The sequence below is a fragment of the Sphaerodactylus townsendi genome, linkage group LG07 (assembly GCF_021028975.2).
Source record: "Sphaerodactylus townsendi isolate TG3544 linkage group LG07, MPM_Stown_v2.3, whole genome shotgun sequence".
Taxonomy (NCBI): domain Eukaryota; kingdom Metazoa; phylum Chordata; class Lepidosauria; order Squamata; family Sphaerodactylidae; genus Sphaerodactylus; species Sphaerodactylus townsendi.
The window spans coordinates 100,924,345-100,938,676 of record NC_059431.1 but is presented as its reverse complement, the minus strand read 5'-3'; the positions used below and the strand labels follow the sequence as shown (position 1 = coordinate 100,938,676).

At 42.3% G+C, this 14,332-nt stretch overlaps 1 protein-coding gene across 3 annotated transcripts in view; it reads left to right on the top strand.

The window, feature by feature from the left end:
- ZCCHC7 (zinc finger CCHC-type containing 7) overlaps positions 1-14,332 on the top strand; it is a 168,112-nt gene that overhangs the window by 95,220 nt on the left and 58,560 nt on the right. For 2 of the 3 annotated variants that reach the window (XM_048503932.1, XM_048503933.1), the window contains 3 exons: positions 5,264-5,307; positions 8,208-8,330; positions 11,117-11,287. In XM_048503932.1, the coding sequence (XP_048359889.1) occupies positions 5,264-5,307; positions 8,208-8,330; positions 11,117-11,287 (338 nt within the window). The remainder of the gene's footprint in view (positions 1-5,263; positions 5,308-8,207; positions 8,331-11,116; positions 11,288-14,332) is intronic. The other variant, XM_048503934.1, reaches the window with a different exon arrangement.

Here is a 14,332-nt window from a genome sequence, read left to right as displayed (position 1 = left end):
CAGATTAATTAAGTTAGGGGACTCTGTTTAAGTATGTGTTCAAATACACAGTCTGGCAGTGTTAAACAATTGTAGCCAGCAAAGATGAACCCAGCGCTTGAGAGAAGAAAACTGCCTTAGCCCAGCCTTGAAGGCCAACAAATTTGGCAAGAGGGACTCCTTGGTGCCACATCTGAAGACACATTTTCCCCAGCGTTCACCTGCCTTACTTTTTATAAGGGGAGGGATAACCTAGAACAGGACTTCTGTAGGTGATCTCAGCTGGCAGACAAGAACACACTGCAGAAGGCAGTCCTTCTGATATTCAAAGGTTTTTGTAAACTGGCACCAGTATTTTGTGCCCAGACATGAACTAATAGCCAGTTAAAAGCCTTTTAACAGCCCCCCCCCCCCCAATTCAGAGCACCTGACTCTTACAAGGGCTCCTGTGCATTCTGCTGTCACCTGAAGGGCTCTCCTTCAAGGCAGGCAGGTGGGTTACTTTTTCAAAAAGCTAATCACTCTCTCTACTCTTTGGAAAAGCAGAAAATAACCAAAAGGTAAAATGTTAGAGGGAAGGGATCTTGCAAGCGCACACAAAAAGAGCGGATAATTCTGTTTTCACATGGGCTTTTCATTTTTATGAATCAAACCCAAAAAGGATAGACTCCAGGGTATCCAAATTGCATATTATATCATTTATTCTCCAGTGGGACTAAAATGTCCCCCCTCCCCCACCCACCCCATTTTGACTGCTGTGAACTCTAAAAAGAATCGCTCTGAAGCTCAGCTACTTATTTTTTTTTAAATCTATTCATTTTATACTTCTCAGACAGATTTTTCCCTGGGGTGAAACAAAGGTTAACTGAAATTTCCTCTGTTGTGTACCTGAACGAATCAGCAGTTTGAGAAGGAAATCCCATTGATGGGCAAAGAGAGTGACAGGCTCTATTTAAAGAATTCCCCCGACTGTGTGGTAGACCAACCATGCCCTGAATTTAACTGTTCCTGTGGTCCCCAAACTTGTACCCGCCAAAAGAGAGAGAGAGAGAAATGTACTTTGTTCTCCAAATGTTGCGCTTAGCTTTGAAAACCACGGACCACTGAAATTTGTGAATTAACATGACTAACAGTGTCTTAAGTCTTAAGTTATGGTGAGTGTCATATTCTAAGGGAAAATACAAAAGTGGCAAGCACAAAAGAAAATTAATACGTGCCTTGGGCACTTGTTTGCCTTTTTGTAAGCTGTGCTGCCTCTTCAAGGGTGCGATCGTCTTAAGTATGTGTTTGGTGTGGTGCAAATAATTTTTAATAATCCTGTTACAGTTTTTTTTCCCAGATCATCTTGCACTCTGGGGAGGAGAGTGGAATGGAAAGGGCTTAATAAATTGAGATGGTAATGTGTGTTAGATGGTTAGGAACTTGCCAAAATTCACTGTAGGTCTACGTGCTTAAAGAAATATTTGAGGGTTTTTGTTCAGGTACTTAGCAAGTGTTTTGTATTTGAAAGCAGGCTGTTTGAAATAGAAAAGCACATGTGTTCATTTGGATAAAACAATCTTAATTCCTGTGTATTAAACCTCAAAGTTAGTGAACCTGCTTAAATTCCAGTCTTAACCTACCGTGGCCCCCAGTAGGACATTCCCTTCAAAGATTATAAATGCCATGTCATAGCTTGCAGCTGTCAGACTTTGCTTTTGGTGACAGTCTATTCCAAGGGTAAAATATTTTTTAAGTCAGGCTACGGTTGTTAGTCTGCAATTAATATATGATTTTAGGGGTTTTTTTTACACACACACCCTCCAGTTTGCCAGTGTTAAACATTTGAAATACATTTCTGCTTGTTGCAAATGGGGTTTTCCATTCTAGCTATGTGGTCACTCTGGTCTCATAAAGATTATTTGTAAGTGCCATGGAATACCAAGTTAATGGTACTTAAAAATGAGTTGGCCAAAACGTTATCCAGCATGGTTAAGAAATGTCTGATAAGCTTTGAGGCATTGTGTGATCGCTGTGGGATGAAAGCCTGTCATTTTGTTAGAATTTATCTGTGACAAACTGCTTCCAGTAATTTCTTGGGAAGAGTTTGTGGATCTCTTTGGATTTCTTCTACTTCTGCTGGAATGCTGCTAGATAACTCTTTCCATCAAGAATTGTATCTTATGACGAGTGGTCTTACTTATTCACCAGAGCAAAACTGTCTAAGTAGGCAACAGGAGCTTAGAGAACAGTTTTGCTTTTTAAAGTGATTTTTGTTTTCTCCAGTGTTATACTTTCGTCTGGAATGGCTGAGGGTGTTGTGCAAATAATTTTGTTGACATTTTGGCACTATGGGCCACATGGTCTCCTTTGTCAAGAAACTGTTAAAAATAGTGGGGAAGGTCACTGGAGATCTTGTTGGCAGTCCTTTAATTTGTCTTGGCCATAATGTAATGCAGAAGAACTGTCTTGTATTTTCCGATTCACATACCTTGCATAAAACCAGATTGCTTATTTTCAGGTTGGTTTGTATGTCCTTTCATTCCTATCTACTATGCTGCCAGTAGTGTCCAGACGCACTGAAAAGGGGGGAAGAACCAACTCTCCTTACATCTCTTCGGTTATGCCAGGCTCGGCTTTTGAGATGCCACTGCATTCTGTATCTTCAGCTATGATTAATGTTTTATTAGGAAGGGACAGCACGTTTCATTCAAAAGAGACCACATGAGCCTAATCAAACACATAAAGTTGTCTGTGAACAAGTTGCATGGGGCATGCAATGCAACCAAACATTTTCATTATGTAACTTCATGGGAAGTGCAACAAAAGCCACCCCATAAATTAAAAGATTGCCAGAAGCAGTGTCATCACATGCACCAATTTGGTTCAGGTTCTTCATTGACCGCAGCTGTGTGATGACGTGCACATATTCAGTACTTAATGCAGATGGGTTGTACTTTAGGTACTTTCTTACATGTGACAACTGAATGTAATAGAGTGGGGTCTGCAATTGGCCATGGTGGCATGGGCTGATGGGAATTGTAGTCCATGAACATCTGGAGAGCCGCAGGTTGCAGACCCCTGTTAAATAGACCATGTTCTTTGTGGTGGGAGCAAAAAAAGGGGGGGGGGAGTGGCCATGAAGAATCCTTCCGCTTGAGACAATACATGCTTTACTGCTGAAACCCCTTTAACAGCATGTCATTTTTACTCAACAAGAAGTGTCTGGTTCAGAAAGAAAATTCAGGAGTGAATGCTACTACATACTGTGAGTTTAAGAAATACATGCCAATTCAGACTAATCTCCGTCTTTTTATAAGTTAAGTGGCTGAGTGGATAAAGGGAATGCAGAAGATGTAATCTTCAGCATAATCAAATTTAGCTGTGCTTTTGACACAGTTCCACATGACATTCTTATAAGTAAACTAGTAAAATGTGATTGTGAACGCTTTGGAGGATAGAGTTTTGGATTGGAATGAACTTGGTAATTTAGGAGACTGGTCTGTAAGCCACAAAATTAATTCCAGCAAACATCAAACATGCAGAATAAAATGCAGATCGTGAAATTGTGGGATAGCGGACTGGCTGAGCTGGGAAGGGCTGCGGTAATAATAAATTGAGCAACGTGAGATTCTTTCTAAAAAAGAAATGTACTGTGTTAGCAAATCTATTAAATCAGCCAGTGCAGGAAGCACTGTTACTCTGATCCACAGGAAGGTACATATTGCTGGGAGGAGAGATATACTTCTCTTGCTTACCTGTGTGGGGTGCACTGTCCTGGAATCCTAGTTGGAGGAATTTTGGAGGTCATTGGATCCTGTTGTGAGAGGAGATTACTTTAAACAGTTCATCTAAAGATTAAAGCAGTGGCGTAGTGGTTAAGAGCAGGTGTACTCTAATCTGGAGGAACTGGGTTTGATTCCCCGCTCTGCCGCCTGAGCTGTGGAGGCTTATCTGGGGAATTCAGATTAGCCTGTGCACTCCAACACACGCCAGCTGGGTGACCTTGGGCTAGTCACAGTTCTTCTGAGTTCTCTCAGCCCCACCTACCTCAATGGGTGTTTGTTGTGAAGGGGGAAGGGAAAGGAGTTTGTAAGCCCCTTTGAGTCTCCTTGCAGGAGAGAAAGGGGGGATATAAATCCAACTCTTCTTTTCCTCCTTTTTCTAAAGCAACACATTAAATGTTAGATCACAATGCTGCCTGATAACTGAATGTACCCTGACGACACAGCCTAGCCCGAAGACATTGAAGTTCATTTGTTCCTGTTTCAAAGCGAAATCCTGTATTTTTCAGCTGATAAAGAGTCAATATATTAATTAAAACCTTTATTTAAAAATGACCTGATGATCTGATTAAATGAGATACGCAGAACACTGCCATAACTCACAGAAATGAGACCTGTACAGAGATGTATAACCATACATCTAAATTGACTTATAGAAAAGACATTAAAAGCTTTTTTAAAAAGGTGGACAATAGATATCACTGAATTCCAGATCAAAGAGATTTAGTGCTTATGGGGTAAGGGCATTTTATACAGAAGCTGTTACATAGGCCAGTGGTGGCGAACCTATGGCACTCCAGAAGTTAATGGACTACAATTCCCATCAGTCCCTGCCAGCATGGCCAATTGGCCATGCTGGTAGGGGCAGATGGAATTGTAGTACACAAACATCTGGAGTGCCATAGGTTCGCCACCACGGACATAGGCTGACACATAATTTTACTAAACCTGTTTCAAAGGTATGATATAGGAGACCTCTGAGCATCCCCAAGAATAACTGTTGCAAACTGTTCCATTTGTTCTTGGATTTATTCTGGGCATAAAGCCAATTATTGAGAAAGGGGAGTGAACATATCTAGTGTAGAGCAAGCCAGGACTCGTGCCATTAGTGCTGCTTAAGAGTGGGGTGCCATGCAACCCAGAGTTTCCCCACCTCAGAGGCCTTGCCCCCCACATCAAACTTTGCCCCCCCCCCAAAAAAAACTCCATGTGGAATTTTGGGGGCAAAATGTGCAGTTTAAGACTGGGCCCAGGTCCAGCATTTAACTGTGCACCCCACCCCCAAACACTTCATGGATTTTTTGCATTTTATGTTCCTAGTATGAGGAAGTATTAAGGTGAGTCGAAGTTTAAGGTAAAATGTTTGGGCCTGTGTTATTATGTATAATTGCTGAAGTTACTTTCATTTCCGCTTTTTTTCCAATGAGGCTTGTAGCTTCTTAATGAGAAACGTTTACTTGTTACAGTTCTGCAATTCAACTGAAATGAGTTTAATATATTTTAAATGTTGTGTTTTACAGGAGAAGGTGGAACAGACTGGGCTATCAGTGATAAAGATTTAGAGGTAAATTAGTACAGTATTACAGACTGTGTTTTTTTCTGTTGCTGGCCCACAGATGTTACAAAATTCTCTGTGTTTCACAGAAAATATATCCTCTAATTCCTGTGCAAAAGATATACTAAAATGACTCTGTGTGTGTGTGTGTGCCCGGCCTGTGAAGTCACTGCTGACTTATGGTGACCCCATAGAGCAGGGGTAGGGAACCTGCGGCTCTCCAGATGTTCAGGAACTACAATTCCCATCAGCCCCTACCAGCATGGCCAATTGGCCATGCTGACAGAGGCTGATGGGAATTGTAGTTCCTGAACATCTGGAGAGCCGCAGGTTCCCTACCCCTGCCATAGAGTTTTCAAGGCGAGAGACATTTGGAGGTGGTTTGCCATTGCTTCCCTCCGCATGAGACGAGAGAATTCTGAGAGAACTGTGACTGACCCAAGGTCACCCAGCAGGCTTCTTGTGGAGGGGTAGGGAATTGAGCCTGGCTCTCTAAATTAGTGTCTGCCACTCTTAACAACCATACCATGGTGGCTCTCATTAGTAGCATATAAAAATGTACGTAGAAGCGGTTCACTCAGAATTGTGAGGAGCATATATAAAACTATCTGTGAATGTGTAGCCCTTTTTTTACATTCATTTCCCATAATGTGCCTTTTCTACTGGAGGGTAATCATTGGTGTTATGATAACTTCATCAGCAACCAGTTGTGGTAAAAGAGTAAGAACATTAACGTAGCAAAAATTGAGCATGAATAGATTTTTAAAAAAGAAGAACTTGCATTCATATCAATAGCTCTAGTTCATTTAAATACAAACTGGTAGAGTAAATCAGTGCTTATTTGTTACTATTGAGGCTGTGGCCTGGTTTAAATCATGCTTTATCATAAATGTGTTCACCTTCCGAAGGGGCGAGGGAGCATAGTTCAGTGGTCAGGCATCTGCTTCGCATGTAAAAGGCTCAGTCCCCAGCACTTTCAGCTAAGACGATGAGGCGATTCACAGGTGTCAAACTCGGGGCCCTCCAGATGTTATGGACTACAGTTCCCATCATCCCTTGCCAGCATGATGCTGGCAGGGGATGAGGGGAACTGTAGTCCATAACATCTGGAGGGCCACGAGTTTGACACCTATGCGATAGGTGATGTAAAAGACCTCCAACACTGGGTTGGCTCTAAGGCCAAGGCACTTACGGAATGAAGTTCAGAAAGAACATTTTCAATGAACCATGAATTAGAGGCCTTTAAGACGTTTTGAGACCAGGGCTGGAAAAAATAAACAATTTTTGGGTGCTTTTAGGCTTATCCTGAGCTGTACTTCACGGAACTGGTTTCCAGCAAGGGCATTTTAGTGTCTAGTTCAGGGTGGCAGAGCTTGGCGTCACGTGCCAGAGACATCTGTGATCATTCTGCAGCTAATGCTGCAGTCATTGAATAACTGAATCTTGTATACATTTGCATCAGCTTTTGCATTAATGATATTTAGTTTAGGTAAGCCTTTGAATCCAGTCTTTGGCCAGGTCACCACTAAGCATTCAGACATCGGAAGTAACGGTACCTAAATAGGATTTAGTGAAGGGGGGAAAAGTCAAAATCGAAGTTTATTGTCACATCCTCAGTTGATTGCCTTCCAGAGACAGCTTCCTATTTTGCTTTCTTACGTTTCTTGCGTTCCAGTTTGAGAGGTATAGCTTTCTGACTCAAGACTTCTTATTTCTCTTGTGGATCCTCAGTTCACTCACAAGCAGCCTTTTACATCTGTGCACACGTTTACTTGACCTTTAGCTCTAGCCGCAAATAGCTGGCGCAGTACGTGCTTTTCTAATAGAATAACATGGTCACTATCAACTGTAATCTTCTGCATTAGAAAGACAGTGGGTGCCCATTACTGCTATTGGCAAGGCTGCACCAGCGAAATAAATAAGAAGCAACCCAAATGCCTCATTGCAAAATTGTACAGGAGATGATCTAGGAAACATTTTGAGAGAATGCTGTGGTTTAAACTCTCAGTTTCTAATCGTGTCCAGGTGACCGTGTGTAAGACCAAGGGCCTTTTGTGCACTTTCTGCTTGCACCATGACTATTTGCTTCACCGTGTGGGTCTTCCACGATTTTCTGTTTGCAGCAGAAGTCTCCTCCTGTGAAGTGTCCCGATCTGCCATTTTGCCTGCCCACTGCTTCCTTTTCATTTCTGTGCAACCTCCCCAACGGGCCTGTTGCAGCACAAAAAATTTAAAAACCAGCCCTTTTGATCCTGGCTGGAATAGCTTTTAACGTGGTCAGGGGAAGGCGGGGAAGAACTGGAAAACCCGAAGGAGGCGTAATGCATCCTAATTTCTTTCACCTTCTCTGTGAAGGGAAGGAAAAGTCACACTTTGCCCAGTTTCAGAAACCACGGAGCTTCTCTGATCTGAGGGCGCTGACTTCCAGAATGCATGACCAAGAATCCAACCCAAAGGCCACAAGTGCATTAAAAAGCCAAAGATTTTCCTTAGTTAAGGGTTTTTTATGATTCTTTATGTGCTCCGATATCAAAGTACTTCAATAGATGGTGCCTCTTATCAGTTTGTTCTCTTGAATTCTTCTTCCAAGAAGTTTTGGTACGTTTTGCGAAGGATTGTTGTGGAACAATATAATATTGATCAAGGCATCATCCTGACATCATGAACAGGATAAGCCAGAATGTCATCAGTCTCCCGTGCTCACTCTTCCCCCCCCCATGCACCACACCTGTTGAAGACTTCCAGTGGTAGAACAAACTGTAACTGGTTGAGTCCAGACCAAAAGTGACATAATGAAAAGCAAAAGGAAACCTATAAGCTCCTAAAAATGTCCTTCTCCTCCAAGGTAGTTTCTGTGGCATGAGTAAGTACAGGGTTTCCTGTCTAATAATTTATTTTTGTTTCTTTAGGCACAAATTGGTAACTGCTTTACTGTGCGTCGTAACAACAGATACTACATGCTGGACAAAAATGTCACTTGCAGAAATTGTGATAAAAGAGGTCACTTGTCAAAAAATTGTCCTACTCCAAAGGTAAACACAATATTTTGATTTATCTTTTTTTGTTATCAAGTCACAGCTGGCTTACAGTAACCTTGTAGGGTTTTCAAGGCAAGAGACTTTCAGAGGTGGTTTGTCATTGCCTGCCTCCATATCACCCGGATGGGTAAAGGGTTCAGTTACGATGTTACAGGCTGCCCTTCCTCCGCACAGCCTTTCATTCTGGCGCAGACATGTTTCAGCAACAATTGTTTTAGCCTGCTCTCTTGGTCTCATTGATTTGTGGAAGTTACGATTGTAAAAATAATGGCTATGCATGAAACTGCAGAAAGCCCACTCATCATATAGCATTTTTCTAGAAGATTTGAAACAGAGTGCTAACTGGCTGGGAAATCAGCCATAAGATGGAAGCCATGGTTTGTTTGTGCCCAGGTTTTGGCCTCATGTGCTGCCCTAATTGCCTTCCCCATAGTAGGTTTGCCTTGGCATCAGAGTCCTGCCTCTATGAACCAGAATTGCAAACCACAGTTTAAAGTAGATATCTGTTCTGTTTCACAGGCACAACTATCATTTTCTCAGTTTAGATGTGCAGACAAATCATGGTTTGCATGCATAAGGAATAAGGAGAGAATGAACAAGAGATGGGGCGTTATGAACCCAGGGCCCTGGAATGAGCTTGGTTTTCTGTGTCATGTATGGATTCAGCCAGACTTCTGTAGCTATGACACCATCAGAATTCCATCACCACCACCCCCTGACAAGGCCTTCCCCCAGATTAGGGCCTGCTCACTCAGGCCCCCCACAAAGTAGACAGAGTCAATCCTACACCTCCTGCAGTTTGGCTGAGTCCCTTTCTCAGGTCTGCTACGCCTAGGCATGGCTGTATAAACACTGTGCCTAGCTTGCCTAGGCACTGCTTTTCCCGGGCTGGGCACAGCCCATGTCAGGAACGGCCTGGCTAAATGCCCATCAGAAGATTCCCTGGCAGCTAATACAGCCAGACTTCCCCAACGTAAGATCCACTTCCTGTGTCAGATGGATGAAATGCTCAATACATGAAGGAAAACCCCTTAGCAAATATTTACCTCCTCTAACATTCAGTCTTTGGTAACTGATAAGCTATCTGAGCAGGTTCTCTCTGAACACTGACCTAGATAGTTTGTGTAACTAGCTGTATTTAATTCCACAAGGTTGACAGAGCCAACCTAGTTGTTTCTAGTTGACAGCTGCCTTGGAGGCCCTGATCAGACTGAAAGGCAAGATACAATACTTTTAAATAATTTTTTTTTAATTAGACACGCTTCATCTTTCTGATGACTAACAGGTAAAAATCTCACTCTGGAGCTAACAAGCCTCAATGCCCGAAAAGGCCCTAAAGCAGAACCTACTATATTGAACAGTAACCCATCAAGGAGGCACTGTTGCCTCCCTTCTTAGATAGCTGTTATACAGTGTCTGCTATTGCCTTTTCCCCAAGAGTTTCTCTGGAACGTTATCTCCCGCTTTAAGATGTGTCCAGCCCACATACATTTTTGTCCTTTAGCTGGTCAAAATAGCTCTGAGTTTTAGGTAGTATTGTTTTTTGTGGGATCTTTGCCATGGCTCAGAAGCCTAGTTTTAAAAGTATACTGCCTGCAACAGTTTTCCCTATAGATGGCTATTATCTTTGCTTCACTGACTTAGGCCAGGAACATGGTAATAGCTGGTTGTGGAGCTTTATGAAAGTTCTGCAGAAAAAGCTGGGAATCATGGCCAAGTTGGCTAGGATGGATGGAACCTCCAGCTTTTTTAATCTCTTTGGTGCCTGTATCTGCTGATGTGGTTCAATCCCAAATGTAATACCTTTATGTTTGTTTGTGTTTCTGTTTTGCCACTCATCAGAACAAAAGCAGCAGCACTACATGCAATCACAAACTCACTTGCCCAACACAGTAACCGTAAATCATAATGAATCTACAATCACAGACTAATGTAACATAGAGGATGTAATTGTCCTGTGTAAGTTGGCTGTCCACATGGTGTTTTGTTGTAATAGATTGGATCCTGCAATTAGGAGACAGGAGCTTGTGCAAGATCTCGCTGCAATCTGCTTGATGTAATTAAAATATAAAGTGGCCCCAACTATCCTTCATCCCATTGTTGCATGGTTGAATGATACAGGGCTGGAAGCTGTGAAGGCCACTATAGCTGTCAAATCTACAGAGAGCTACTAAAACTCAATCTGTAGAGGAGCCGCTCTACTTTCAGTTGCTGCCACCATCACTGTTTTCACATAACTATCTGTATTGGTCAGGAGAAGGATGACTTTCACAGACTTCTTTCAATCAGAATTCCTCTAGCCACTCATGAGTGAGCAGTAAAGACCACCTTCAAGGGGTTGGGTTGGTACCTTCTGCAGCAAAGGCTAACTACTGGAGAGCCAGTGTGGTGTAGTGGTTAAGAGCTGGTGGATTCTAATCTGGAGAACTGGGTTTGATTCCCCACTCCTCCACCTGAGTGGCAGAGGCTTATCTGGTGAACCAGGTCTGTTTCCCCACTCCTGCATTCCTGCTACGTGACCTTGGGCTAGTCACGGAACTCTCTCAGCCCCACCTACTTCGCAAGGTGTCTGTTGTGGGAAGGGAAAGGAGCTTGTAAGCCCCTTTGAGCCTCCTTTCAGGAGAGAAAAGTGGGATATATATCCAAACTCTTCTTCTATAGGAAGTGGTCTTGCGCAAAGAAGCTATGCCTTATGGTAGACTTTGGTGCAGCTGCATTGTGTATGTTTCACAGATACCTCAAAATATTTTTTTTATTTTTCTCTCCATATTTCTTTGTAGAAAGTTCCACCTTGTTGTCTGTGTGCAGAAAGGGGTCACCTGCAAAACAACTGCCCTGAACGGTTCTGCTTCAATTGCTGTTTGCCTGGACACTACTCAAGGGAGTGCCTCGAGAGAACTTACTGGAGTAAACATTGTAACCGTTGTGCCATGAGAGGCCATTACGCAGATGTAAGTACAGTATTAACTAAAGCTAGCCCAAGTCCCTGGCCCCTGTCTTCAATACCACCTCTATCACAGATTGGTGGTGTTCCTGCCAGTATTCCTGGTAGAATCATAGAGTTGGAAGAGACCCCAAGGGCCATCAAGTCCAACCCTCTGCAGTGCAGGAACACACAATTAAAGCACTCCTGACAGATGGCCATCCAGCCTCTCTTTAAAAACCTCCAAAGAAGGAGACTCCACCACACTCCAAGGTAGTAAATTCCACTATCAATCAGCCCTTACTGTCAGGAGGTTTTTCCTGATGTTTAGGTGGTGATACATTGGCATTTGGTGAGAATGCATTTGTAAAAGTCTGTAAGGTTGTTGTTTTCTGTTAAACCTGCTGGGTTGGATCCTGCGGGGTGTAGTGGTTAAGAGTGGACTCTAGTCTGGAGAACTGGGTTTGATTGCTCACTCCTCCACATTGGGTGGTAGACGTTTACCTGGTGAACTGGATTTCCCCCCGTTTCTACACATGAAGCCTTCTGGGTGACCTTGGGCTACTCACAGCTCTCTCAGAACTCTCCCACAAGGTGTCTGTTGGGTTAGAGGAAGGGAAGGAGTTTGTAAACCGCTTTGTGACTCGTTACAGTTGAGAAAAGTGGGGTATAAATCCAAATCTTTTCTCTTCGTCTAATGGAACCAGTCAAGTCTGCAAATGAGAAGCCTGATCCAACTGGTTTTATGAAGACTGAAAATACAATAAAATATAATTTTAAAATAGAAATCTAACACTGTCCAGTTGTGCTACCAGATTTTTGGTTTTACAACTTTACTGTTTCTGAAGTTACACTGTTTTACTTGGTATGATAACTTTAATTTGTATTGTCTTTCACGGCTGGAATCAGTGGGATGTTCCAGCAGTATTTTCTCAGAAGGTGCCAGCCACAGATGCAGGTGAAACATCAGGTGAAAATACTACTGGAACACGGCCATACAACCCGGAAAACCCACAACATCCTAACTTTAATTTATTTATAAGGCTTAGAGCACTTCATATTTCCTTCATGAATACTTTATTGTTCAGTACATAGAATGTTTTTGCTTCATTATTCTAAATTTTACTTTTCAGTAAAATGTACGTTTTTAAATGATCTTTATGAAATTCACTAAATAAAAATTGTGGGCATTAGTTTTGTGGATTGCAAATATATTTTTTGCTCATTAAGTTTTTGTCAAATTTGAAATTGTTAAAAACGCAATTACGATTCTGCATGGACTGAGAGAAATTTATGGTGAAAACTTGACTGCTTTTCCTTTAATTGGAGCAAGATCTATAACTGACTGCCTGGCAGGGACTGATGGGAATTGTATTCCATGAACATCTGGAGAACCATAGGCTGGCCCACCCCTGCCTTAGACTCTACTTCCCATGCCCTGTCTTTGCAATAACATAGGCCTACACTCAAGGGCTATTGTAACAATTACTGAGATGAATATGAAGTGTTTTGGACATATGAAAAGCACTATATAAATTCCAACATAGTAGTAGTGTTTCCTTCACATCATTATAATCATTTTAAGAACTAGCATGCTGTGTTGTTCTTTTTCCAGTAGACTAATCGCTGTGGGAAGCAGTCTCTCAGACTGACCAGAAATAATACTGAGTATATAGCTCACATTTCTTGAATTCCATTTTATAGCAAAAGTGCATAATTAAGCAGCTAGACCTTTGTTATACAGGTGTCCTACACAAACTGGGCTAGATACATTCTTCACTAATAAAAATAATGTATCTAGAACAGCTGAATTCTACAACCTGTATAAACTATGCAGAGTTAGCAGACTGACAATATACTTTCTTTTCAAAAATATTTCTAATAAACATGGGTAAGAAGGTAAGAAATCATGCAGGGCTTTGAAACTTACTCCTGTAGCCCTCTTGGCTTTCCAACATTTCACTTTCTTTATGCACTCACTAACTTCTGCCTTTGCAGCCAGAATAGCCAGAAATTTGCATTATGTTAATTTTCTGAGGAGGAAGAAATGGCTAAAAACACGACATACGCCACCAACTGGTTTCTTTAGTTTTTCCCTTTGGCCTAAGTACCCTTTCTTTTCCTCTGATACAGAATTGGTAGAATATGAATCCTGACCTGGATGGCTCAAGCTGATCTTGAAGATCTAAGATCTTGAAGAGCTAAGCAGGTTGGTCCAGGTTCATACTTGGACAAGAGACACCCCCCCCCCCCAAAGGAATACTGGAGTTTCTATGCAGAGGAACGCAACAGCAAAATCACCTCTGTTGGTTTCTTGCCTTGAAAACCCTGCCAGGTTGCCCAAAGTCAGATACAACTTGACAGCACTTTACATACATAGATTTTTTGAGAGCCAATATGGTTAAAATATCAGATTAAGATCTGGGAAATCCAGGTTAAAATCCCCACTTGCTGGGTGATGTTGGGCCAGTCACACATTCTCAGCCTTGACCATTTGGTTGGGAGACCTCCAGGGAATACTGTGGTCATAAATGGAGGCAGGCAATGGCAAACCACCTTTGAAGGTTTCTTGCCTTGAAAATCCCTATGGGTTGCCATAAGTCATCTGAAGTGTGTGATAGATGGATGCAAGGCGATAGGGACTCTTGAGATGGTGATAAAGTGTAATCATGTAGGAAAACAATTGTAATTGTGTAAACTGCCACAACTAGATTTACTTGGATACATCCTACCAGCTTGCAGAAGGATTTGCTCTGTATTTGCAACTGGTTAGCAGAACATCAGCTGAACTAGCTGAGGCCTGAGGCTTGGAGAGTCAGCGTGGTGTACTGGTTAAGAGTGTTGGGCTGTAATCTAAAGAACTGAGGTTGATTCCCCACTTCTCTCCACGAGCGGCGGACTGTTATCTTGTGGACTATATTTCTTTCACTTGAAACCTGTTGGTGACCTTGAGCTAGTCATAGCTCTTTCAGGATGCTCTCAGCCTCACCTACCTATCTCTTGCAGGGGGACGAAGGAGGAGTCTGTAAGCCACTTTGAGACTCTTTTGAGCCAGTGTGGTATGCTTAAGAGC